The 27,386-nt window shown below is 50.7% G+C and overlaps 1 protein-coding gene across 2 annotated transcripts; it reads left to right on the forward strand.

Moving 5' to 3' along the window:
* The first annotated feature begins 3,133 nt into the window (after positions 1 to 3,133).
* Positions 3,134 to 27,297, forward strand: KLHL12 (kelch like family member 12). 2 transcript variants are annotated; one of them, XR_010082903.1, is made up of 12 exons: positions 3,134 to 3,237; positions 3,478 to 3,675; positions 10,435 to 10,588; positions 11,374 to 11,591; positions 14,601 to 14,750; positions 16,443 to 16,557; positions 19,111 to 19,217; positions 20,113 to 20,308; positions 21,004 to 21,162; positions 22,355 to 22,453; positions 24,790 to 24,998; positions 25,255 to 25,390. XR_010082903.1 is itself a non-coding variant. In XM_063418193.1 (12 exons), exons 1-12 carry the CDS (start codon positions 3,154 to 3,156, stop codon positions 25,865 to 25,867), a joined length of 1,794 nt encoding a protein of 597 aa, XP_063274263.1. In that variant the 5' UTR covers positions 3,134 to 3,153; the 3' UTR covers positions 25,868 to 27,297. The 2 variants fall into 2 exon arrangements, 1 of the variants encoding a protein (XP_063274263.1); XM_063418193.1 differs by lacking the exon at positions 24,790 to 24,998 and adding an exon at positions 25,741 to 27,297 and having other exon boundaries at positions 25,255 to 25,441.
* The last annotated feature ends 89 nt before the right edge of the window (positions 27,298 to 27,386 follow it).

Raw genomic sequence — 27,386 nt, forward strand, 5'->3', positions numbered from 1 at the left:
TGTGCAGGAGACACTGAGCCAGGACACAGGGCAGCCTTGGAGAGCCAAGCCAGTACAACTGCTGGGCACTGTGTCCCTGATGTCCCAGCACAGGACTGGCAGAACACCTGAGTCACCAGGAGTGCCATCTTTGGTCAGGCCACTCTGCAGGAAGTCCTGAGGCACAAGAGCTGGCCTGACCGCTGTGCTGCAGGTGAGATTCAGTACCATCCACCCCAAAAGTCATGGAACACAGACCTCAAAAGCCATTCCATCATTCCCAACTGCCCCTCCAAATAAGCACTGCACAGGTGGCTCCTCCACTCACTGGGCTGGCCCCGTTCCAGTGGCAGGAGGTCTCTAAGTCCAAGACAGTCTGAAGGAGAAACCTAAAAGGAAGCTACAGATAAAGTTCTCCCAAGTTTCTCCCTGGCACCATACCATGGGACCTTTTCATGCAATCCCGGAGGACACTCCAAGGACCAGACACGTCCTATCAAGACAAGCCAAGGAATTTGGCTATGTGGACCTTAGCCCAGGCCCTAAGCTTAAGTCAGGTCTAAAGAGCTCCCACTCCACTCAGAGCAGAGCCAACACCAACATCACATCAGGTTGCTCAAGGCCTTGTCCAGGTATTTGTAAGGGTCTTCGGAGCATGGTGTGTTTCTATAGAGTGTTCTAGACAGCATCACCACTGTGGGATTGAAATGCATTCCCACATGTGGGATGCCATGTTCATTTTCAAATCCTGATGTACTTATTTGCTTATTCTGAAAGAACATTGCTGCAGTGAATTTATTTGTACATTATTTCTGAGCTCTATGATGCACCTTGCTCTTGTTTACACAAATTTGATAGTTTTAATTTCTCTATTTTAATTCCTTTTTCCTATTTTAAAAATACTTATTTAAAAGGATAAACATACGAAGAACATTAATGTAGAGAGCAATGCAATATATGTCACCACTCAAATAAGAACATGTACCAAATTCAAAAATATACATTGAATTCTGTTGTGCTTTTCATCCTTTGAGCTTAATTAAGTTTAATTTCAATATGCAGTTTTTACTGTGGCTGCCTTAATTTTTCCCAGATTTTTTTTCTTGAAAAAAATCATAGACTTATAGATAGAACGCCTGAGCTGGCAAGGACCCACAAGGATCATCAAGTCCAATTCTTTGCCCTGCACAGACACCCCAAAAATCCCACCCTGTGCCTGGGAGCATTGTCCAAATGCTTCTGGAGCTCTGGCTGCCTTGGGGCCATGCCCATTCCTTGGGGAGCCTGGGCAGTGCCCAGTACCCTCTGGGGGAAGAACTTTTCCCTGATACCCAGCCTAACCCTCCCCTGGCACAGCCCCAGCCCTTCCCTCAGGTCCTGTCAGTGTCACAGAGAGCAGAGATCAGAGCTGCAGCCCCCAGTGGGGTCTGACCTCAGGCTCCAGGGTGAACAGACCAAGGGCCCTCAGCCACTCCTCGTGTGGCCCCTCCAGACCCTTCCCTATTTCCGTGTTCCTCCTTTGGACACTCTCCAATAGCTTCAGATCCTTCTTCTATTGAGGTACCCAAAACTGCCCTCTGGACTTGAGGTGAGGCTGCACCCATGCACGTGCTGGTGGAGCCACCAGCTGTTCCAAACAGGCCTTTGATACTCCCGGGGATTCCATCTGTAGCCTTGGAAAATCAACACCAGGTGGATACAGAGGCCGACTGTTGGGAAATGAGGAGCACAGAGAGCACTGAGCAGGCATATGCTGCCTCTCTCCTCTTTTTCCAGGCTGTATCTCTCGTGCATTGAGTCTGCTTTGACACTCTGGTCACATATCCCTCCTGACTTTAAGCTCCCAGACGACCAGATGATGATGCAGTCTGACACACATACTGGTACCTGCCTCCAGCACAATAATTTCTGCTTCAGTTGGATCTACAGAATGAGGTGCTGCCGACTTAAAAATCCCCCGTGGCAGAGCATCTGCCAGCTCTGAAAGCAGAGGTAAACTGCCCTCCTTGCCAAACACTGAATTCTCATCTCCAGCTGCTAGATCTTGACAATCATTTGCTTCTTTAGCATGGCTGAGGTCAAACATGTTCTCCAAACTCTCATTCCATGTACAGCCTCCAGACTGACCCTGGCTCTTAGAGGAGGAAGCTTATGAATTAATGATCGGCCTCCAGGCCAGGATAATATCGCAACCTCGATGTACAGATTCCTTAAGTCATACTCTGTTCTACATTTAGCTGGGAATTCATCTCTGTGTGATAGTTGCTGACAATGACTGTGGACCTGACTGTATGTATGGATTCAGGTTTTAAAATTCATACCCAGGCAGGATTGGAAGCAAGCTCAAGGGCAGGGGGGGAGCGGAGGCGGCTCAGGGCTGTCAGCTGGAGGCGATCTGCCGGAGATGTTGAGTTGTGTGTGTGGGAAGAACTCAAAAATAGAATTCATTTAAAAATCCTGGGGTTCTAAAGCAGGCTCCTGGTGCCTGGCTCACAGCTTGGCTCCCCCAGCCCTGGCAGAGCCAGTTCCAGGGGTTCACCCCATAGGAGCCACACCAGGGGAGAGGAGGCAGCTCACAGCCCTCTGTTAGAGCTCTGCTTCCAGAGTAGTGCAGCAGGGAACTGAGAATCATGGAAAACACAGGATCATTAAGGTTGAAAACTCCCTCTAAAGTCACTGAGTCCAACCATTCCCCCAGCACTGCCATGTTCACCGTGAAGCCACGTTCCCAGGTGCCACACTCACACCTATTTTGAACACTTTCAGGCATTGTGATTCCACTATTCCATGCCCACTGCCCTAGGCAGCCTGTGCCAGGGCCTGACCATCCCTTCACAGAAGAAATTTTCCCCAATCTCCAACCTGAACCTCCCTCGGCCCAGCTTGAGGCCGTTTCTTCTTATCCTGTCTCTATTCCTGGGAACAGAGCCCGACCCCCCGGCCACACCCTCTGTCAGGGAGTTGTGCAGAGCCACAGGGTCCCCCCGAGCCCCCTTATCTCCAGGCTGAGCCCCTTTCCCAGCTCCCGCAGCCTCTCCCAGGGCTCCTCCCTTCCCCGGCCCCTCACGGGCTCTGTCCTGCGGGGGCCGCTGGGGGGCGCTGTGGGGCCCGCCCCGGGCTCGTTGCTCGGCAACCACCCGGCACCCAGGGGCGGGGCGCGCGGAGCGCGGCGCGATGACGCAATCAGAGCGCGCGGCGCGGGGAGAGGGAAGGGCGGGGGGAGGCGAGGTGCGCGGGCCGGGACCTCTCCCCGCGGCGGTGAGTGCGGCCGGGCCGGGCAGCTCCGGGCTGGGCTGGGCGGGGCAGGGCGGGACCGGGCTGGGCTGGCGACGCCGGGCTGCCCCGGGCGGGTGTCGCCGGGGCGGTCGCGGCGCGGGGTCGCGGTGGGCGGGGGCGCCGGGCGGGGCGGGCGCTGAGGGCGGGCGGGGCGGCGCGGCGGCAGCGCCCCCTGTCGGCGGCGGGCGCCGTGCCATGTGGCCGTGCTGGCTGTGCCCGCAGGTGCCGCGCGCCATGGCCCCCCCCAAGGACATCATGACCAACTCCCACGCCAAGTCCATCCTCAACGCCATGAACGCCCTGCGTAAGAGCAACACGCTCTGCGACGTCACCCTCCGCGTGGAGCACAAGGACTTCCCGGCCCACCGCATCGTCCTGGCCGCCTGCAGCGACTACTTCTGCGCCATGTTCACCAGCGAGGTCGGTGCTGCCGCCGGCCCTGGGTGCTCCGTGGGTGGAGGAGGCAGGGCCGCCCAGTGCTTGGGCTGTTCTCTGTTGAGCTGCTCAGCAGCTGGGCCAGGATCCCCCTGTGGGGGCCTAGGATCCCCTTGTGGTGATCCTGAAGTCCACTGGGTACTCTCCGTGGTTGCTCAGGATGCCCCCGTTGTAGTTCTTGATCCCTTCATGGTGGCTCTGGGTGTCTCAGGAGCCCCCATGTTGGCCGTGGATTTCTCCATGGTGGTCCTTGGTCTCTCTGGATCTCCCCAGGGTGTCCCTGGATTTCTCTGTGGGCTCCAGGTCCTGCCATGGTGGGCCTGGGTGTCTGTGAATACCCCCATGCTAGCCCTGGAGCCCTCTGGATTCTGTGGTGGCCCTGGAGCCCTTTGAGGTGATTCTGTCTTATGGTGGCCCCAGAGCCCTTTATTACGCCCTGGTGGGGAATTAAGAGGTTGTGGCAGAGACTATGGCCTTGATTCGTGGTCTGCTGCAACCACCCTGTGCCCAGCAAGCTGCCAGGCTCAGCTGCCAAGCCGGAGAGTTCTGGTACGTTTACTTATTTTTCTAGTGGTGATTTGTGGTTTCTGTGGTTCTGGGCATCTTTCCTGCCCTGGTGCCGAGCTGTGGGAGCCGTGCTGGGGTGTCTGGGCAACCTTGTCTGTGCAGGGGAGGGTGTTTGGTGCATGCTCTGGGCTCCCCTTGGCACTGGCTGAGCGCTGGGCTGTGCTGGTGCCCTGCCATGGGGGTGTCACTGGGGCTGGGGTGGCTCTGAGCCCCAGGTGCTGCACTCTGCACATCTCACCTGTGAGCACCTTGGCTCTCAGCCCTTCCTGTGAGACTTGCACTGCCTGTGCAGTTTCCCTGAGTCACTGACAGGCACTGCTTCAGCTAGAACTGCACTCACTGTTAATCGTCAGATGCTTCGCCTGGCTTTGTCTTTATAAGTTTGAGTCAACCTTTGCAGCTTTTTCTTATGGAAGATGCTTTCCTTATCCTGCCACCTTCCCCACTAGCAGGGAGAAACATTATTAAGTAGCTCACAGGTCCTAAAGCCCTCCCTGCTAGCCCAAGAGTCATTGCAGCAGAGAATGATTTTTTTCTTTGTTTTACCCAGGCATGAAGGCTGTGGCAGAGCTCTCTGTGTGCCCACTGCTGTCAGTGCTGTTGGGGCAGCAAGTGTCTCAGGTTTTACAGTCCTGTGCAAAGCAACCAAAATGATGCATCTGTGGCCTGATCACAGACCAGTATCTTTTTTTGTCCATATCTTCATGAAATTTGTAAATTCATCAGGTTTGTGCATTTTCTCTGCATGAAGGACATGTGATTAAATGAAGAAAACATGCAAAGCAAATTCAGTCCCTGGAGGCTGAAGTTCTCTGTTCTCCAGTAGCTCTAGGGGCTCAGCAGTACAGCAGAGTATCTCTGCTTCTCTGGGTTTGCCTCCACGTTCCTGTCAGTGCTTTTGATTTCTGGACTTTGTCTAGGCAGTGTGCAGAGATGCAATCACTCTGTGTGCTCCAGAACGTTCTTTGTGGCTGCTAACAAAGGCTGGAGGTTGGTGTGCTTTGGGTCTGAGCTGAGATGTCTCCTTGCTTCGTTACAGCCGTGTTAACTGTAACATCATAGTGACCTTCATTCAGACATGTAAATCTTCCTCGGAAATTAAATTCTTCCTGGGAAAATGCTTGTGCTTTGGGGAAGATTGCTTGCTCTCTCATGCTCCCACAATGCCTCTGCTTTAAGGTTTTTTTTCTTTTGCTTAGTTTGTGTTTCTTCTCAACTTGCTCCTTTGTTATTGAAACCCTAAAGTGGCCAACCTGCCCAGGGGCACACAATTACGGAGTGTTTGTGGGAGAGCTTCCTTCCAGGAAGGGGCAGCCTGGTAAACCTCAGAGTGGACATGTTTCCTGTGTGTGTCAGCGACAAGTGTGCAGGGCCTGTGATGGGACAGTGCTTGGACACTCTCCAGGCCCTTGTGGGTGCAGGGTTTGGCCAGGCCGGGACTCCCAGGAGCTCAGAGTGTGTCATGGACTGACAGGCCCTGCCAGGGCTTCCTCAGCACTCCAGGGCTTGCCTCCTGCAGCTCTGGGGGCTGCTTGCCTCCTCTGATGTGCCGGGCTGGGCTGCACAAGGCTTTGTTCAGGATTGATCTTGGGGTTATGCCGTGGCATTCCTGGCCTTTTTCCCTGGGGTTGTGCCATAGAATGCCTGGTGTCACATCTGTGCATGGCCAGTACAGCACTGAGACTGTCAGCAGATCCTGTTTTGATAAAGAACTGCCTTTGCTTCTCTTCCTCTGTGTCTCAAGTTTCCTTCCTTCTCTCACTTCTGACTTGTAACATTTTAAAAAGTTCCCAGTCTAGCTTAGTATTAATTTCTTCCTGTTTTCTGTTCCCGTTTTACAGAATGAGGAGAAGCCATTGATCACCTGATGAACCCCAGGCTTTTTACAACACTTTCCTTTGCCTACTGTGCTGAGCAGTGTGGGAGAACTTAAACACCATCAGTTTTACCTGCAGGGTTGTTCCTTGTAGTGAAAATTGCAGAGCAGTTTTATCTCCCCTGGATCTTGTTTGTGCACCAGTATTTGTCTTGGGCCAAGTTAATGTAACTTGGGATCTTTTAAGAGCTGATCACTGGCTCCACCTCAGAAAGAAACTATTCTGTCTTCTCTTGAAGGCTATGTTCTAGAAATTAAAGGATTCTTCCCCAAAAAACAGAGAAATATTATTCTGAAAGTAAACAATGGGTGTTTCCAGGTTCTTACATGGTCAACTTGCCTGCACTGTGATTGCTCTCCAGGGTACAGAGCCACACAGTAGCACTGTCATGCTGGCATTTCTCTTCCCCTGCGAGGAGAAATTGGGGTTTATTCCAGTATACTTTTGTGTATCTGCATTAGTAAAGGCACGAACAAGAAGTTCGTGGGTAAGAAAGGCATTGCAAAATTTTATACCCATTCTGCTGCATGATTGTCATGGTTTAGCCCCAGGCAGAAGCCAAGCCCCTCAGAGCCCTGTGCTTGCTGCCCTACCAGCAGGATCAGGGAGAGAATCAGAAGGGTTAAAGCTGGAAAATTCACGAGTTGGGATAAAAACAATTTAATATGGAGAGCAAAAGCCTCACATGCAAACAAAGCAAAACCAGGAATTCACTCCCTGTTTCCTGTGGGCAGGCAGGGGTTCAGCCATCCCATAGACAGCAGGGTTCCATGGCACCTAACAGTGACTTGGGAAGACAAACACATCACTCCAAGCATCCCTCTCCTCCTTCCTTCTGCCCCCCACTTGACCCACTGAGTGTGATGTGACATGGTCTGGAACACGCCTTTGATCCCTTGGGGTCATCTGTCCCAGCTCTGTCTCCTCCCAGCTTCCCATGCACCCCTCGGCAGCCTGGCAGTGTGAAAAGCAGAAAAGCCTTGGCTCTGTGTGACCCCTGCTCAGCAATAACAAGAACATCTCCATTATCATCCCTACATTCAGCAGAAATCCAAAATACAGCCCCATGCCAGCCACTGGGAAGGAAATTAACCCAGCACAATGATTTATGGATGGAATAGAAGCAACATTGTGTTTCACAAAAGAGCTGTAGCCTGTAGCCCCTGCCTTAAGGCTTTCAGCAGCTTGGGCATCTTGAGGTAAAACTCCTGAGGCCTCGAAGTGACTCTCCTTAGTTGTTTTCCTGGATGTTACAGTTGATTCTGGGATCGGTACTGCTGCACACTTCCTCTGATATTAGAAATGTGCTTGTATGAGGGAGTGTCAATCCCTGGCTACTTTACTCCCATCAGGGAGAGTGAGCAGAGCTCTGATATTAGTGAAGTGGGAAACAGATCTGAAATTCTGACAGCAGAGATGCAGAGATGTGTCTGGTACTGAACAACCTCGAAAGTAAACAGTGAACAGCTGGGAGAGGAAAGCTGCCTGGCCTGTGTGGTGGTTAGCATTATCTGGCCATCATTTTGCATTCTGAGTCCAAGTATGTGGCATGGATGAACAAGGTGACTGTGTCCCTGCAGCACTGAGCACTGCAGGCAGTTCTCTAAAGCTGCACACACAGGCTGGAGCTCAGCTCAGAGTCCTCATGAGTCTGAAAGCCTGAGAGAATTGTGATTGTTGAGTCTGGAGAAGGCTCTGGGGTGGCCTTCCAGTACCTGAAGGGAACCAGCAAGAAAGATGGAGAGGTTTTCACTGGGGTTACAGGAGAAAGGGGAATGGCTTCAAACTGACAGAGAGGGTCCAACCAAGACCATTCCATGATTCTGTGTTCAGAATCAAGTTGTCTCCACACTAAGGTCCTTTCTTTAAGGTATGATGTTAGGATCCCAGTTCTGCATCACACACATTAGGTGAAGTTACATGAAATACTTCCTTCTAGGCATACTGAGCAAAATTACAACCAAGTAGTGGAGTGTAGCAGAAATACAAGGGAAGCAGGAAGTAATAATCTGTATGGTATTTGTGTTGTCCTCATGGTTTGTGTTGCAGTCAGCAATATAAGGAGAGTATGTGCATGGCTGATTGATTGTGGGTCAGGAGCTTCTTTATCAGCTCCAGGCTGATGTGTGAAGAACTGCTTACAGCTATCAGGAGGTCAATAGAAGTTTATAACATATTTGGTCCTAAATGTGTATGCTCTGTGTCTCCATTTGCTTATTGGAATCATCTGAATGTCTTGTCTGATCAGTTCTGGACTTCGGTGGCATCTGTGGTACAAACAGCTTAGTCTGGTTTTGGGAATGTTTTGTCTGGCCCAAGGCAGGAACTGGTTTTAGCTTCTGAATGCAATGCCTGGCCCGTCACACAGCAGGTCAGACAAGGTAATTTGCTGTTCCTTCCCGACTTTGGAAGCCGTAAAGTTTGTTCACTGAGTCAACAGATTTAAAAGGCGTCTTCCCTCAGATTCCTTTGAGAGTCACCATTACGTCCTGTACTTCTCTGCTGCAGGTGCATCTGCATCACAGAAAGGGCCCAGTCCCAGCAGACATCTCTGCTGTGTCCTGGAATGCCTCTGCAGGAGGAGCTTCCACTGCTCTTATTTTCTGTATTCTGTATCATCTCCTTTTTCCCCAGCTGTGGAGATTTGAAACTCAGTGATGGTGCTTTGACCATGCTTTGTGCTCCCTGAGCCTCTGCCCAACTGGCTGTACTAACTTTGTGCTCATTCTTGGCAAGAGAAGCCACGGGCCTTCATCTGCATTGTGCTTGCACTGGTGCTGACTGCACTGCTGCCCCAGAAGTCAGGGGCTGGTTTTGCAGCATGCCACGGGAAGATCATTATCTCTTGAGGTGCATCCCTGCTGCTGAGCTGGCAGCAATGTGCAGGGTGTGAGCAGTGAGCCCACCAGCCAGTCCACTGGTCAGGAATCATCGGGTGCTCTGCCAGCAGCTCTGTGCTGGAGGCACTGAACCACAAAACTGATGCTTTGTGAAATATAATCTGTTTTGTGCAAATTTGATGGATTCACAGAATTTGCTGTTCCCAAAGGCTGACCATTGAGAGGATAATGTTCCTTGGAAAAAATAATTATTCCAAAATTAATCATAGAGGTGATAAAATAGTCAGGGGACTAAGTCTGGATTGTGTAAGTGCCATCACTGCACAAACTGTCATTTTACTTAATTTCATTTCAGGAATGAAGTTCACCATAAGCTTGAAGAATGAATCAGGAAACAGATGAGTTGAGAAAGCTTTTTCTTTGACTTGGTTTTAGAGTGGAGGAGTGAAGATGTCCAGATGTTGGAAAGGAAAGTTACTGGTCAGCACAAGAATTGACCTGTTCAGGTTTAGGGCTGGACATGCCCAGGAGGAAGTTACCAAAGCTCAGGCAGAAGGATGTCCTACTGATAGGGGACACAGAGATGCCAAATTTCTGGGCCACAGAGACACTTGGCAAAACTCCCAAAATAAGGAAGAAATTGATAAAGCCAGCTCAGCAGCTGTGCTGAATTCAGCTCTGAATTGGTAGAAGGTAATTCTGGCAAGGGCATGTCATGACTGCTGACCCACAGCCACCGACTCCAGAAGTCCCCTGACTCAGAGGAAGAGAAAGACTGAGCATGGGACTAATTAGCATAAGAAGCAAGGAAATCGTTAACCAATAGAAGGTAGAAGGCTAATCAATAAGAGAACTAGGTAGCTTTTAGCCAGTGAACATTAATGCATTTGTGTGCTAAAATGTGTAAGTGGTAAACAGTTTTGCCAGTCATGTGCTGACTTTGGGAAGTGGCCCCCAGCCTCCCTTTCTGTGCTGAACTGAAATTAATCAAATACCTGAACTCTGGCTTTGGATTGGCCTCTTTCACACCAGGTGAAAGAACCTGGTTTGGGCCAACAGTTAGGTGGAGACTCCATGGGAACTGCAGCGTGTCACACACATCCTGCTCCGAGAGGAATTCCCTTGGAGTAAAGCTTGGAGTACTGCATGGAGGAGAGAGTTTGGTTGTCTTGCACAGGTGACACATGTAACTCTGCTGATTCAGATCTCAGCTCACAGGTTTTACTGTGCAGTGTGACTGTCCTTTTGATCCATAAAGAACTTTGTCTCTTACTCATTCTGTAAGTAAATTCTGTAGGGAAATTCCATATTTCCCTATATCCTTTCAGTGAGCACCAGAACAGAAAGGACAAATCTCTGTTGAAACATCTGACAGATCTCATTTTCAAACCTGCTGAGTGTTGTGGGCTTTCTGATCACATTAATGAAAAGTAAAGCTGTGTCTCCTTTTTAATTTACAGCTCTCAGAGAAAGATAAACCCTGTGTGGATATCCAGGGCCTGACAGCCTCCACCATGGAAATCCTGCTGGACTTTGTATATACAGAAACTGTGCATGTGACGGTAGAAAACGTCCAAGAGTTGCTGCCAGCAGCATGTCTGCTTCAGCTGAAAGGTAATTCAAGGATTAGCACAAATTGCATCATTGCTGCTGTTTAGAGTTTTGGGTTGTTTGACCCTCTGTGCATGGAAGAGAGATTGGGGGAGGAATGATATTTAAAAGTGATGATGTCAAATTTCTCTTTTCTTGTGCGCTGTGGTCTCGTTGGTAGAGGAACAGATTTGGGTGCAAAACAAAATGGTAAAACAGGTTCCATTCTTTGGGCTACTGTACTTCTGCAGGAGTACTCCCAAGAGGACTTGTGAGCTGTACAGCACATAAATGTCACAGCTCACTTACTTTATTACAATAAGCAATCCTGGATGTCATTTGACCTGCCATCACAGTACGTCTGGGTCAGTAACAGACTGGTTCTTGTCATTCCACATGCACCTGTGGAGCTATCCTGGACAATTATCCCAAATCCCAGACAACTTACCCAAAAGTTATCACAGACATCGAAATCTGGTGCCATATCCACTAGCAGACACATTAGTGGTGTATAATCCATGAAGCTGAGTACAACTCACGTTGGAGTCTTCCTAGTATCAGATTGGTGTAATTTCTTCATGGAATAGGACAGCCAGAACTCAAACCAGCCCAAACACGTGGTCTGGCTGCTCCAAGTGTATTCACAGTCTCCAAAGCAATACCTAGTGTGTGCGTTTCTGTAGTACTGTGACTTGTTATTTGAGTTGGATTTTCATTATTGCTTAGAACTTTCTTTTTTGAAGCCCTTGCCAAAGCAGTGGATTGATAGTAAGCGTGCAGTGCTCATTCACCCCTCCAATTTTCCGTAGGTGTGAAACAAGCTTGCTGTGAGTTTCTAGAAAGCCAGCTGGATCCATCAAATTGTTTGGGCATTCGGGATTTTGCTGAGACACACAATTGTGTGGATCTAATGCAAGCTGCAGAGGTCTTCAGCCAGAAACATTTTCCAGAGGTGGTTCAGCACGAAGAGTTTATCCTCTTAAATCAAGAAGAGGTTGAAAAGCTCATCAAGTGTGATGAAATTCAGGTAAAACCTGAAAAGTACCATTACTGTGCAAAGCATTGAAGTAAAACATTGAAACCAGTCAGTAATTAGACCATACTTCTGGGGTGGACTCCTTACACAGTTCTTAAATTTGAAATTTGATTTTCAAGAGGTGTCTGTTTTTATTTTTGCTAGTTTCTAATTTTATCAATACCATGTAGCTTCTCTGTAAGAATTTGTTGTCACACAAGTGTTTCTTGCAAGTCAATCACAGTGAGTTAGTTCCCTTTGCAGAATTATTGGCCCTTCATTCCCTCCTTTCCATGGAGAAGGTGTCTCAATGCCTACATTTCAGAAATAGCCCCAAGCTTTAACTTCTGTTTGCCTGCTAATCAGCAGCACAAGGAGTCCTGGGATGGTGCAGGGTGGTCTGACTGTGCAGGGGGTTACAGGGAGATTTAGTTCCCTGAAGGTGAGCTTCTGGAGGATATGCTGTGTGACTGGAACACATCAAATACATTTTTCCAACTTTTCTATGAATAAGTTGAACATTCCCTGGTAATGAGGAGAGAGCTTGATTATTTGTTGAAGTGGATTTTGTTGAGACCTGATGTTCACTGCAGTTGGAAGGCTTCAAGCAATCACTGCTCAGAGTTCAGGGGAGCAGGAATGCTTGGAAGCAAATCAGTGTATGGGATGTCTTTGGTGGGATTCCTGAAAAGCCAGTATAGGGGTAGCCAAAGGAGAATTGTTGATGCATTCCTTGGAAGTGCTCTTCAGCCATGCCAGCTTCCTCTTGTTAATGAGGCTGCTTGAGAAGGAGCGTGTGGAAGTGGTGAAGGACCCGGCTCCAGCTGGGGTGTGCAGTGGAGAAGGCTGAGTGTGTTGGGAGTTTGAGAAGCTGCAGTTTTGTGCTGTGAGGGGCTGAGCTCCTGTGGGTTGTGATGATATTGAGAGCAGCTGCTGGGCTGGGAGCAGAAAATGGTGAGGAATTTCAGGATGACCAAGCCAAGCTTCTTGGATGATCTGCTAGGGAAAAGTGACATTCCTTGCGGGTTGGAGGGCCTGGTTCAGACCTTGCAGCAGACAGTATGTTGGACATGCACTGTAATACTGTAAGAATATGTGCTGAGTAGGGCAGGGGAGGGGATTCTCCCCCTTTTCTCTGTCCTTGTGAGATCTCACCTGGAGTGCTGGGTCCAGGTCTGGGATTCTCAGCACAAGAAACACGTGGACCTGTTAGAGAGGGTCCAGAGGAGGCCACGGAGCTGCTCTGAGGGCTGGAGCCAGGCTGGGAGAGCTGGGGGTGTTCAGTCTGGAGGAGAGAAGGCTCCAGGGAGACCTTATTAAGGTGCTTATAAAAAAGAAGAGTGACTTTTTACACGGACAGAGAGCGATAGGACAAGGGGTAACAGTTTTAAAGAGGAGAGATTTAGATTTGATGTTGGGAAGAAATTTTTCCCTGTGAGGTGCTGAGGCCCTGGCACAGGGTGCCCAGAGAAGCTGTGGCTGCCCCACCCCTGGAAGAGTCCAAGGCCAGGCTGGGCAGGGCTTGGAGCAGCCTGGGTTTGGTGAAAGATGTCCCTGCCCATGGCAGGGGGGTGGAATGGGATGTGTTTTAATGTCCCTTGTAACCCAAACCAGTCTGGGATAAGGAGCAGATCTCTCTCCTGCTGTGCCAGCATCGAGGTGCTGTGTGGAATCAAGAGCGTGGTGAGGGAACACCCTCAGAAAATCTCTGGGCTGCTCAAGCAGTGCAATGACAGGTCCTCACTGTGATCCTGCATTTAGTGTTACTCATCATTTATCAGAAAACATAAACGATTTAATGAACAGTAAAACTGTTAAATATATCTGAGGACATTCCGTTCAGGAGGGAATAAATCACCACAGGATTATTGCTTTTAAAGAGGAGGTGGAGAAATTGGAAACAATACAGTAGTCTGCTCTCCTGTGAGCTCTAATTGTCCTTTCCCTGTAATTCCAAGAGAAAGAGGCCATTCCAAATTACACTGTAACAAATATAAAACAATGGCATAGAAGAATGCGTTACATAATTAACCTCTGTGGCTCCCTGATTCAAAACATTCTGCCTGACAGCTTCAAACTGGACTTCAAAGGAGACCTATCACAGGCTGGTGGGAAGGCTCAGTCCTTTCATCACAGGCTCTTCTTTTATCTTCATATTTAGTCTCAGTTAACAGACTCTGCGATAATAAATTCATGTCTGATTTCCTTTTGCATTGGATGATCTGATACATGTGCAAAAAGAAAAAGTCTAAGTAATATATAGCTGAGATTTGCACAATTCTTTTGCTTTGGTAATCATAGGTATCCAAAGCACCCGTGGTTCTCTAACAGTATCATGTTTGGATGGTTTAGTCAGTGTAATCTCCAGAAGTGGTGTAAGCACCAGCATGTGCTGGTCCTAAATGGAGACAGAAATAAACTAGTGATAAGATAAAATAAAATAAACAGTAGAAATAAACAGTAACATTTATGCCCTGGGATTCTCCACTCTGAAATCCTTTGTAGTTTTTAAAAAGTGGGTTGAAATAAAAGGATACCTTAAGTGTACCTGCTCTGGGTGGATTGTCCAAGGGGCAGTGCAAAGGGCTGCTGAGGCCTAAGCCAGACACTTCACTGTGCAAAGGAAACTTGATTCTAATCATCTCTTTGATGGCACTTTGAATTTTGCAGGGTCACAGCTCCTGCTCCAGAGAATGGGGGGAGCTGTTCTGTGAGTTCCCACTGGTCAGTGGATGGAGCTCTCAGCTCCAGGCTCTGCTCTGCACCATAGCATTCACTGCTCTGGGACTTGGACTGCCCATTGTTGATCTCAGCTGCAGGGGAAAAATCAAACCAGATTTCAGGAAAAGAAAGTGAGGGAATTCACTGTGCTCACAGGGATTTCCCTAAGGGACTCGTAGCTGAAGTGTCCTGCTCCCTTGCTCGCCGTGAAGCAGTGCAGCAGCCTGGGCGTTGTGTGCTCCACGGCAGCATCTCCTCCGTTGTGCTGCCACGTGGTCAGGACGTGCCTCGTGTTTGCAGGTGGACTCGGAGGAGCCGGTGTTCGAGGCGGTGATCAACTGGGTGAAGCACTCCAAGAAGGAGCGGGAGGCGTCGCTGCCGGAGCTGCTGCAGTACGTGCGGATGCCGCTGCTCACCCCCCGCTACATCACCGACGTCATCGACACCGAGGTACCGGCGGTCCCTGCCCGCTCCTGCCGGGGCTCTGCAGCCCCACAGAGCACCCAAAGCTCTTCCTCTGCTGCTGCTGTTCAGTGGTGACACTGTGGAGCTGTGCCTGCTCAGCCGCAGCGCCGCTGTCACACTGAGCAGAGTTTGCTGTGCCAGCAGTCACAGCATCTCGCTCTGCAGCTGCAGGGTGCCCTCTCCAGAGCCATTAGTCAGCTGTCTCTGCACATATCCACAGCACCTTTCTGTTCTCATCTGTTGCAGTCTCCAGCAAGTACTTTCTGCCTTCATTCCTAAGCACTGGCAGGTTCCCTTCCCCACGCTGAAGATTGCTGGCATTGATCTCAGGGACGTCACGGCTCCTCAGAAGGTGTCTGAGGTGCAGATGGCCAGCAGGAACCTCTGAGTGAGAGACAGCAGCTGTGTGGGTCCAGGACCAACACACAGCCAAGAGCCATGGCTAATGCTGCTGCTTTGTGTTCTGGGATGCTGCAGAGGCAGCCTAAGATGGGGATGATGCAGAGACAGTTAAGCTTCTCAGTGCAAAATGAATTCCAGACAGGAAGTGATGCCGACCCCAGGTAGATTCAAGACTTCAAAGGAAAGCCCAGAGAAGGTCAAACCAACCTTCAGGTGGTGATAGGATGTACTCAAGGGTTACTAGCCCTTGCCATCTGACAGGTGCTGAATGGTGAATGACAGACATTTCTCTACAACAGGAAAAGGCTGGTTTAGCAACAGTCATCTCAGATGTGATAGATCATGGATGCTATTAAATCAGGAAAACTTAATGGGCTGTTGTGTTAGGTTATGCCAGAGCTAAAGGGTGTTTAGTCAGATTGTCACTTCAAACTGAAATTGAAACTAATGGAAAAGGGACTGGTACCAAAACAAATAGATCTGTTCCAAATCCAGTCTGAGACAAAGTGTGTACAGCCCTGAGCTCTCAGAGTGAACGTGCAGGGTGACCTGTCCAGTCTGGTAGTGCCACACACTGGTGGCACATCCTCAGCTTGGGGCAGTGTGGAGAGTGGAGTGTTGGTCCCATGTGGCTGCCTCACACAGACACCAGGAACCTGTAGAGGTAAATCTGGACTTACTGAAGCAGCATGTACATGCAAGAGAAAATGAGTACTGAGCTAATGGGAGGTTGGTCCAGGCCCTCATTTAGGGAAGGAAATCACACAGCATCGTGCAAGGAGATGAGGCTGTGCTTGGGTCCCCCTCACTCTTCCAATGCTCCTGTTGCCTCTTCACAACTCCATGTCCCGTGTGCACAGTAATCAGGGCAGTAAATCAGCTGAACAGTTTTGTTGTGCTGTGCTCCCTAGCTCTTCTCCAATGACAGGTGCAGGACAAGTTATGTGAGGCAGATCAAGTGTGATTTCACTGCCAGTTCCCCTTCCTAGTCATACTTGTGCTGGCTTAAATGGAGCAGAAGTGGCTTTTCCTTAGTGTTCCAATGCCACCATTTTCCTTAAGGAGCCTTCAGTGCCAGACTGTGAGGATGGAGCTGTATCTTCTCAGCTGTAGTCTGTTCTTCAGTTGCCTGTACATTTCCCTGTGTGCAGTGTCTGCACCAGGACCTGCACAAGAGTCCTTTCATGCTGAGCTGATGAGAGACGATTTTAGGACAGTTCTTCTGAGGTTTCTTAAAATACATTGCATGTACCAGTGACTAATGTTTCTCCCCAGCCTTTCATACGCTGCAGCCTGCAGTGCAGAGACCTCGTAGACGAAGCCAAGAAGTTCCACCTTCGGCCCGAGCTGCGGAGCCAGATGCAAGGACCCAGGACACGAGCACGTCTGGGTGAGCAGCAGGGGAGGGGACCCTGAGAGGGGCCAGGCCACAGGCAGGTGTTGTGCCAGACACCTTGTCTAGTGCCTTGTAATTGTGTTAATGCTCTTCACAGCAGTAATTTGTCATCCCATGGTACCCAGTGGGACAGAGAGGGGACTGGAGCAAAGGACAGAGGTGCCTGTTTTACAGAGCACAGTTGCTTAGTGCCGGTGTGGGGAGTAGCTGATTGCCTTTAATCCAGACCCCTGCTGTGGCCTTAAAAGCAGTTTCCTGAGTTGCTGATGCCTGCAGATACATTTGTCCCAGTGTGTAGCTGTGCAAGAACTGTGGGAAGAGTTTCTTCCTGTCTGAAGAGACAGATATCAGAGTCCAAAATAGAGCTGTGAGGTGAGTGACAGCTGCCTTACAGTGACAGCAAGTTTCCACAGTGAATTGAACAGGGGAAGGTGCAAGGAGGGAAATGAAGATGTCCCTCTTCTCTTCAGAGGTGTTCTGTTTTTTTCTCCCTAACCTTGTTAAGGGAAATAAATGGTGATATCTTCCTACCAAGCACGGTCATTGAATTGTTCAGAAAATGCTTGTCTTAGGGCTGTGAGCACTCAAGAGCAACATAAATGTAGGAATGACCTACAGAAGAAGGAAAAATATTTTACTGGCTTCTTCTGTCAGACTCTGTGCCGTGTCTGTGTCCTGGTGCACTCCCAGGGCGCTGCCATCAGTGCCAGCATGGACCACTCTTCTGCAAGCAATCCTCCCTGTGTGTTCTTAGTGCTGCTGCAGGCGTGGTGGAGGGAGACCCCCAAATCCCTTTGTGCTGTCTATTAGGGGACAAGAAGGCAGTTTAACCACAAAAGGAGGAGAGCAGAGTAGGTTTGTCAGGGACACACTAATCAGACTTTCTGGCTTGAGGGGAATGTTGTTATGGTGTTCCTGCATAGTCCAGGCCTCAGTACATTTTGTGGGAATTCCTATGCCAGTTTCAAAGCCCTGCACTTTAGCACAGCTGGTCACTGGCATCAGCCTTCCAGTATCTGAAGGGACCTGCCAGGAACCCAGAAAGGGACTCTTCATCAGAAACTGCAGCAGAGGGACAATGGGAATGGTTTCACACTGAAAGACGGGAAATCTAGGGAAGCAGTTCTCCCCTGAGAGGGTGCTGAGGCCCTGGCACAGGTTGCCCAGAGAAGCTGAGGCTGCCCATCCCTGGAAGTGTCCAAGGCCAGGCTGGAAGGGGCTTGGAGCAGCCTGGGATAGTGCAAACTGTCCCTGAACATGGCAGGGGGTGGAATGACATAAGCATTAAAGTCCTTTCCAACACAAACCATTTTGTGATGCCATGATTTTAGAAAACTGTATATTATTTTATTCGTAGTTGAAATACTACTCCTGATAAAAGACATTAAAAAAACTGGTTTATTGTCTAATTGTACACATTAAAACTGCACATTATTGCTGAGGTTCATCCTTTGGATTCAGCCCTAGCTGTCTTAATTGATTCCATACCATCTGATATCAGCAATGTGTCACTTACAAACTGTGATCAAGGCGTGTATTAACTTTGCATGGGAGGAACTGAAGTGATTGCACTTTTAGCTGTCTTACTGGAAAGGAGGTTTTCCAAGATGTTGGAGCTCTTGTGAATCCTTCCCAGTTATTTTTATATTATTCTTCATCTGAGGTGGCAGCTTTTCTGCTATGTGACAGACAAAGTCTTGTTAAATGTTTGTTGCTTGGTGTTCAGTCCTTGTGCAATGAAAGGCTGGACAGCTCTAAATTCTAGTGATAAGCTCCCTGTTCCAGAAAGGGCGCAGGGAGTCAAGGGGATGCTGAGTTGTTGTAAACCTGAAACAGAAGCTTGCTTCCAGAAAGTGATTAGAGGAGAACTTACAACTCTCCAGGTCACAGCTGTTACTCACAGTCATGGAGGAAATAAGAAAAATTCAGATAATTCATTTCAAAGAAAAGAAAGTAGAGAGGAGGCAATTTTGAAATAGAATACACAAGATTTAAGAGACAATTCCTGGAAAAATAATTAATTAGTTTTCCAAGCTTCAGACAGTCTGACTTGTTTTTGTTACATGGTAACAGAAGTCCCCTATGTCAGGTCTGGATGTGACTTACAACCAAGAGATTTTGTGTTGTGAGGAGGCTGCAAGGAAGCAGCCATTCTCCTACAGATTCTATGGGATGGTGAGAGGTTTGGGAAGAGCAGGGGAAAGGATACAAAAGCAGAAAGAAAGAATGAACTTCAGCACCTGTCTGAGGCAGCTTGTCTTCTCAAAGTGCCTCTGATGTTACAAGGAACAGCCCTCCAGCAGCCAGCTCCTAACACCTCAGTCAGTTGTCTGCCACATGCTCTGGAGAGTCTCTCCTTTGTCTTCCTTGCTGAGCACAAAGAGAGTGTGAGTGCCTGAGCCAGGCTAGGTCCCTTCAACAGAGACAAGACAAAAACAGGGTTTTAGAGGCAGCTTTGTGCCAGGGAAGGCTTAGAGGTTGTTCTCCTGAGGTGACCCTTTGGCTGTGAAGGGATTGACTTGGCTTTGCTGTCCCTCTGTGCCTCAGGAGCTAACGAGGTGCTGCTCGTGATCGGCGGCTTCGGCAGCCAGCAGTCCCCCATTGATGTGGTGGAGAAATACGACCCCAAGACCCAGGAGTGGAGTTTCCTGCCGGTAAGGGGCTGATTCTGCCCACCACTGGGCTGACCAGGGAGCAAACACTGATCCTGCAGCACCAGCTGGATAACAGTCTCCTTGGGCTGTCCTGTGCAATCTACTGAGGACTTCTGACAGAAATTCTTTACAGATTTACATGCTGAAACCACTTCAGCTGGCAGAGTGACTGAGAGAGAGGGGGTTGTTGTCATAGACCTGATCAGCTGAGCCTGCAGAGCCCCACATCTTGGTTGTGGGAGTGAGAACTATCATGTTTCTTAGTGAAGGGGTGTTAAGTTTTAAGGTTAGTGATGATAATTGGAATGTCAATAGGAACAGTGTAATCAGTGCAGTCGTCAGGCTGCTGCGTGATCCCACTGCTTGCAGTGTTTTGGAGCATAATGGGAAGAGAGAATTTCTGCTCTGAGGAGTATTTCTACCCAAATTAAAATCACCTTTATCTGTGTGAAATGGTGAAGATCTGCCTCTTCTTTAATATCACCAGTCAGGGGAGACTCAGTATCACCTGGTGTTCCAAAATTCTGATCTTTTTTGGAGGCTAAAAGCTTCATCAAAACAGAGTCCCCACTTTTTCTCATTACCAGTGTCTGCAGGAGCCAGTGGGAGGCTAACAAAACATCCCAAATGCATCAAGGACTGTGCAGCAGCACAGGATAAATAACATTTACTGCAAAATATTTGAGTGCAGAGAGACATGGTCCTAAGAAAAGAGCACGGCAGGGGGAGGCAGGCACAGTCACTCAGGCAGTGTCCTTTAATTCCATAGGGCTGCCTGCCCTGGGGCAGTGGGCCATTTCCCAGGGGAGCAGCACAGGAGGGTGGAAGGGCAGTGGTTGTTCTCCACGCCCAGTGCTGTCTGTGTCTCTGACCCTGGCGTTGCTTTGCTGCTCAGAGCATCACCCGCAAGCGGCGATACGTGGCCACAGTGTCCCTCCACGACCGCATCTACGTCATCGGCGGCTACGACGGGCGCTCGCGGCTCAGCTCCGTGGAGTGCCTGGATTACACCTCTGACGAGGATGGCATCTGGTACTCCGTGGCTCCCATGAACGTGCGGCGAGGGCTGGCGGGAGCCACGACCCTCGGAGGTACGTCCTGGTCCCTGCCAGGGCAGATCAGCCTGTTCAGCTCTGGCCTGAGATGCCCTGAGCTGGTATGTGAAGAGTGGGCTGGCTCTGGGGGAGGAGGGGAGCCTGAGATTCTGCCTTCTCATCACTGGGATGCAGAAATGGAAAACTTGCCCACATATCCTGAGAGGAGCTCTGCCTCCGCTGCATTCCTGCAGCACATAGCCATGAACAGGGGGAAAGGGGCTCTGTGAGAGATTATGGAGTGGGAAGCCCTGAGGGTGGTGACAGTGTTGGGCAACACTGAGCACAGGACACTTGAGTGCAGCTGTGACATCCAGCACTGGAGTGACTAGAGCATCTGCAGGGAAGGAGTGAGGACTTTGGGGAGGTGCTGACATGAGGCTCACCACAGGTGGGTCTTGGGTTTGGGCATGGCAGTGTTTCAGTGGTTCTGTAGCATGAAAAAAAGTAGCTGGATTGTGTGTGTTCTCCTTCATCCATCAGCAAGAAGCAGATTTAAAGGCCAGGTGGGACTTGCGTGTGTTTGTTGGGCCCATGAGCCAGGCTGAGGAGCCTGGGTTCCTCTTGGCTCCCGGTGTGCCATGGTCTGTTTTCTGTGGTTTGCAGTCCACGTTGTAGCTTTGCCCCGTGTGTGAGGGCCCTGGTGCTCCGTGTGCGTGGTTGACTGGCTGGGTCCCCCTCTGTCACTGCAGACATGATCTACGTTTCGGGGGGCTTCGATGGGAGCCGCCGTCACACCAGCATGGAGCGCTACGACCCCAACATCGACCAGTGGAGCATGCTGGGGGACATGCAGACAGCACGGGAGGGAGCGGGGCTGGTGGTCGCCAATGGAGTCATCTACTGCCTGGGTAGGTACCTCAGCACCTCTGGGAGCTGTGCAAAGCTGCCTTTTTACCCAAGGGACCGTTCAAGTGCTGCCTGAGCAGCACCAACCTGTCACATCCATGTTAGAAGAGGTTTAACCTCACTGGGCACTCACAGCTCTGGCAGTAAGTGCTTCCTGACCTCGCTGTTCCTATCACAATGGCTTGGGCTGCAGCTGCCACATACTGCAGAGAATGCTGCACACTGCAAATTACGCTGCATTTGAGGGATGGCAGAAGTGTGGAGGATAAGCAATGCCAGCTGGGGCTTTGTGTGACCTGGGCAGTGTCTAAATGCCCAGAGATTAAGCAGGTAGCCATGGGACTGGGGATGCACCTGCACCACACAAAGTAATGGTGGCTGTAGTGCTCCAGAAATGTGTCCTGAGCTGTCTGTTCTCCAGCTTCTTCCTGCAGCACTCATTTCAGTTTCAGACACCACACCAGCTATGAATACAGTGAGATTGCCAGAGGACAAAGCACTCTGAAGCTTGTTCTGTGGGTCACCCTCTAGGCCCCAGAAAAGGCAGGCCCATCGTTGTACCCACATCTGTTGCAGTCCTGTTCCAGGGGAGTCATGGATCTTAGGCCCTGGTTTCATAGAACCACTGAATGGTTTGGGTTGGAAGGGACTTAGTCTCATTCCAGCCCCTGCCATGGGCAGGGACACCTTCCACTAGACCAGGTTGCTCCAAGCCCTGCCCAACCTGGCCTTGAATCTGGCCATAAACCAACCACGTTTATTCCTCTTCCTCATGCTTCCCCTAGAGGGGATGGCAGCACTCTGCTCCTTTGCTGGGGCTGCAAGGAGATTTTAGTTTTGGCTTGTGAAGCAGCTCTTGAGAGATCCCAGCCTGCACCTTTCAGACTCGTGCAGCTGCAGCACAGACCTGGGAGCTGCACATCTGCAATCTGCAGGGCTGCACAGCAGTGCTCTCAGTGCTCAGAGGCAGCTCCATGGGGCTGGCCTGGTTTGCAGTTTGGGGAGGTGATGCTCTCCCACATGGCCTGGTGCTGTGTGGGGGCAGAGCTGGCTCTGGGCTGGCTGCAGGATCCTCTGCCCCACTGGGGTGGGCTGTGCTGGTGGCAGTGCCACACTGTGCACAGGGCCCACCAGGCATGGGAAAAACATTCTCCCCAGGTCAGCCCCATGGTTTGCTCCTGTGTTTTATTTCAGGAGGCTACGATGGGCTGAACATCCTGAATTCTGTCGAGAGGTATGACCCCCACACTGGACACTGGACAAATGTCACTCCAATGGCCACCAAGCGCTCAGGTAGGAGCCCACAGTGCCTTGAGGTCAGTGTGTCTCCTGCTGCACTGAGGGAGCAGTCACTGCTGGTGTGTTTGACTGCCCTGGAGGATGCTCTGGCCCCAGTGGGTGGGTTGGCTTTGAGAAAGGATGGTTTTACTTGCCTGAATTCCCAAGAGAAATACTAATTTTCACATGCCTCCATCCCATACCAAAGTGTGTATAGAGGAACGTAGTGGCAGAGTTATAGAGAGGGAGATGAAATCCTGTGTGACTTCCACAACTGGGAACAATGCCTGGCATGGAGAGGAGCTCACAAACTGACCACGGTACTGGGTCAGTGCTTGGCAGCTGTGTGGGACATGGTGAAGGCAGCTGTGCCCTGCCAGACTGCCCCTTCCCCTGAGCCCTGCTCTGGGGCAGCACTGCCCCAGCTGTGTCACCCAGCAGTGGGGTTACACAAGTGCTGCAGTCACACAATAATCATCCCCCACCAATTTGCCTCTCTGCCTGGTGTTCTGTCCAAGCTTTCAGTTGGCAGTTGTATCTAGGACAAAAATACAGTTTAAAATCCTACTTTGGAGTATTTTTCTGTTCAAGCTCTCCTTCATTTCTCAGGGGAGTTGTTGTGGGGCTCCTGTAGCTCCTCTGTGCCCATGTGTGGACCTCCTGCTCTTGCTGTGTGCCTCAGGCCCCCTGCCCTGCCCTCCAGGCCGTGCTGATGGGCTGCCCTGGCCCTGCCTGTGTGTGCACACGGAGGTTGCTCTGTGCCTCCACATCTGTGTGGCTCCTAGTGCTTACAGTTATGTGCTTAGACCCTCTTCCCAATCCCTTTTGAAGTTGCTTTTTCTCTGTTCTTTCAATAACGGACCCTCACAGTCAGCCTGGGCAGCACTACTCCAAGTGATCCTTGTGCTGTGTTCCTGGTTAGGGACAAGTACTGGGTACTCAATAAAACTGGGCTCTGTTCCAAAAACATTTCAGCTTTCTTGTGCCTGCAATGGCATTCACCAAAACCCCAGTTTTTAAATATTTATTCTTGTGACAGGGATGTTCCTGTTAAGTGTTGGTTTATCTGCCAAGAATGGATTTGATTTAGAACTTGGACACTTTCCACATCCAGGAAAGCCATACAAATAAAACACAGCATAAAATCTGTAGTTTTTTCTAGGTCAGAGGCACTGTGTGAGACCAATACATGAATCTCTAGGAACCTTGAGGATCAGAGAGCTTTCTGGTGGGTCTGCTTTAGGCACTACAGAAGGCTGACTTTGGACAGGACCAAAAGCAGAGTTCGAGGGAAAGCTTTCTACAGCAGGCATTTCCCAGGTCTGTGCTCCCCACTGGAGCTGGAGGCTTCAGCAGCTGTGCCTTGGCTGCAGCATGAGGTCCTTGGTGCCGCAAACCAGCAGGAACCTGGGGAGGCTCTTGATCCCAGCACTGGCTCACCTGGTTCCTTCCTTGGCACTGTGACCTGGAGCACCAAGATCTGAAATGTGGGTGTGCCCAAGGGCCTTTTTTTTGCCCAGATGTTTGTGCTACCACTCTGGTACTAACACCCCTAACTACTCACACCTTAGGTACTTGCAGCCTTCATCCTGTTGTCAGTTGAGTCCATCCTGGTGACCCTGGACCCTGTAGGACTTCTTTTACCCCCCAAAAAACCCTCTGAGAGTTATCCACGTGCAGATCTTTGAATTCCAAGAGCAGGACTAAGAGTAATCTTGGCTTTATTCAGACATCATTTCCTCCTTGTTTCTTTCCACCTCTTAGGACAGATTTGGGAGGGAGGATACCTCTCAGAGACTTTGGCCATATTGCATTGCTGGGCCTGATTTCCCTGATTAGGCCTTGGTTTGGTTCTTCAGCCAAAGCTCCTGCAGAGCCTGCTGGGCCAGCCTGGCCATTCCCAGCTGTTCTGGTGTTCTCAGCAAAGACAGACAGGGAAAGCCAGGATGCGTTTAGTGGAACAGAAAGTCTCTCCTACCCTGTTTGTAAAGAAACAGATCCATGCTCTAGAACTGCAGGGTAGCTGGCTCATTTCCTTCAGGATATTCATTAGTGCAGGAGTTCCATGTTGGTGGTGACAGCCTGACAGGGCTGACTGTGTTCCCAGCTGTAGAAGCCCCTGAGGCCACTGAGTGCATGGTAGTGTCACAGTGTCCTCCAGTGCTGTGCCTGAGGGGGCTGCCAAGGAGGAACCAAGGCTGGTGGGGGTTATTTGCTGCTGGTTTTGTAATTCCTAGTTGGAGCAGCATGTTATTGTCTGCTTTCACTGTGAGAACACCTGTTCAGACAGCTGCTCTAGCCACCTCTGCCTCTGCAACAGTGTAGAAACCGGTTTTCATTTTGTCTTCCAGAGGAGTAATGTCAGGGAACTCCCTCCTCCAGCTTTGCATGGAGCAGTGTGCAGCTACTCTCCAGGCCACAGCCAGGAGCTGAGTGACACCAGGGAGTCAGAAATACCAGAGGATCCTGTCTCTGTGCTGACAGTCCCAGGCAGCTGCCTGCCAGCAGAGCGGGCTTGGTGCTGCTCTGCTCACACACCGGTGGTCAGGTGTCAGCCCAGGTAAACCTCTTGTGCTGCTGTGCTGCCTAGGCCCCCATGCCACAGAGTCAACAGTGTTTAGTGGAGTGAGATGTTTTCATGTATCATATAGGAGGCAACAACAACAGAAGACACAGTTATCAGCTCCTTTGGGGGAGGTACAGGCATAAAAAATGTCCTGTGAAGAGGGAGGAATTGACCTGTTGAGCCTTGTGACAGCGAGCCCGGTGCTGCTGGGGTCACTGGTGGGTGTGACTGTGCCACCTTCTCCCTGCAGGGGCAGGCGTAGCTCTGCTCAACGACCACATCTACGTGGTGGGTGGGTTCGATGGCACGGCACACCTCTCCTCGGTGGAGGCCTACAACATCCGCACCGACTCGTGGACCACGGTGACCAGCATGACCACGCCGCGCTGCTACGTGGGGGCCACGGTGCTGCGGGGCCGGCTCTACGCCATCGCCGGGTGAGCTTGGGTGCTCAGCAAGGCACCCCAGGGGACACAGCTGCTGTCCCTTCCCCAGGCCTGTCCTCTGTGAGAGGAAACACCCACGGTTGTGTTGCCCAACCAAGACAGGCAGCACAAAGGTCCAGGGCCCAGGCAGGCGGGAGAGCAGCAGCAGACAGCAATGTCAGCCCCATGTAGCCGTTGTAATTTGGGCTGTTCCTGCTGTATGCGGCTGTCCAGCCTCCCAGGAAGAGCTCTGAATGCCTCAGCCTCTTCCTCCAGCACCGTCCTTCATTTGTAACTTTCTGTCCTGGCAGATACGACGGTAACTCACTGCTGAGCAGCATCGAGTGCTACGATCCCATCATTGACAGCTGGGAAGTGGTCACCTCCCTGGGGATGCAGCGCTGCGACGCGGGAGTCTGCGTCCTGCGGGAGAAGTGATCAGGAGGGAACTCACAAAGAAGAACATTCTAAAGAGTCTCGGCTGGAGATAGAGTCCCAAATGATTTGCAGTGACTGTTCTTGAGAGTTGTGGATGCTGTGGGAATAGGCAGCAAAACAGCAGCTTTCTGTGCTGCTTGTGACTAGAGCATGTGCATAACTGTGTGATCTCAGCAGTCATTTGAAATCAGGGGCTCTGTGGGAAGCTGGAGGAAGGGGAAGAATGGGTCAGGAGAAGCTGCACTCTCTGCTGTTCCTGTGGCTCAGTCTGTGGGCAGAGCAGAGTTGCCCCAGCCTGGTCTCACCCAGCCTGGTGCCCCCTCCCAAGGACATGTACATACCCCTGGGTCACCTCTCCAGCCACCGCAGGACCCTGCAGGTCCTCGGGTCGCTCTCAGCTGTGTGGATGTGTGAGGGTAAGTCCAGCTGCTCTTATGTTCCAGCTTCAATTCATCGTGTACGTACTGAATGTTCCAGCTCCCTGAGCACACGGGTGCAGAGCCAGGCTGGGTGTGTGAGGGGCCTGCACTGTCACTGTGTCTGCAGGGTCCTCGCAGGGCTGCACACAAAGGAGTCGCAGGTTAAAGCTGTCAACTGCTGTGACACAGAGCCCGAGGCCGCAGGGGCAGAGGGCAGGGGAGGAGCTCGTTGCCTGCCACAGAAGCATCTGCAGCGTTTGTGCTCTTGATCAGGTGCTCAGCAAGGTTCATCACATCGTGTTTCCTCAAAAAGCTTGGCAGCTCCAGCTGCAAACGATGTGTGGCGCTGGGAGCTTGGCCGTGCTTGTGCCCCGCCCTGTGAGGAGGTCACCTGAGCTGAGGCCAGGAGAGCAGGGACAGTGGCTGCTGCCCACCGAGGTCCTGCTGGGTGAGTCACTGGGGTTTGTCCCCACACAGACCTGAGCCCAGCACACCCAAGGCAGCCTTTCACTCAAGTTCGTTGTGTTGGTTTTCCTTTTATCAAGGATTTTTCTGCTTCCGGGGCTGTTCTGGAGTGACATCCAGGATTCTGTTTCGCCCTTTGTTTTCAGCTGTTTATTCCCCTGTCTCATACTCCACATCCTGTGACTCCTGCTATCCCTGGCCTGCCCCACGAGCCCAGGTGAGGCTCCATGAGTGGCTCACACCAGCTCGTGGAGCACTCCCTGCTCAGCATGTCCTGCCCTGCGTTCCCGGGAGCACGGGCTCCCCTCTGCCCTCAGCTTGGCCCCCAGTGCCTGGGCTCCCTGTAGTGCTGCTCGTTGAGCTTCCTGCTGACTCCTTGCTTGGGGACAGGGTGGGATCAGGGACATGGTAGCATGACCTAATTATGCACTTTCAGCCAATGCTCTGACCTTCTGCGTTTGTTTCTATCACACAAGTGTTCTGTGGTTTTGTTTCCTATGTTTATTTTTTAATGAAAGTATAAAGAATAAAATATTTCCTGAGCCAGTATGAGTTTAGCTTCTGTTCTCTACCTTCTGGACATATGTCTGACTACTATGTGAAGGGTTTGTGCAAACCCTGTGTTGGACAGGCAG

This window comes from Prinia subflava, chromosome 23, assembly GCF_021018805.1.
Source record: "Prinia subflava isolate CZ2003 ecotype Zambia chromosome 23, Cam_Psub_1.2, whole genome shotgun sequence".
Classification (NCBI taxonomy): domain Eukaryota; kingdom Metazoa; phylum Chordata; class Aves; order Passeriformes; family Cisticolidae; genus Prinia; species Prinia subflava.

Coding starts and splice junctions, on each gene's coding strand:
- KLHL12 (XM_063418193.1), top strand. CDS start 3,154: ATGACGCAATCAGAGCGCGCGGCGCGGGGAGAGGGAAGGGCGGGGGGA. Junction 3,238..3,477: donor CGGGACCTCTCCCCGCGGCG/GTGAGTGCGGCC, acceptor CTGTGCCCGCAG/GTGCCGCGCGCCATGGCCCC. Junction 25,442..25,740: donor CGGCTCTACGCCATCGCCGG/GTGAGCTTGGGT, acceptor CTGTCCTGGCAG/ATACGACGGTAACTCACTGC.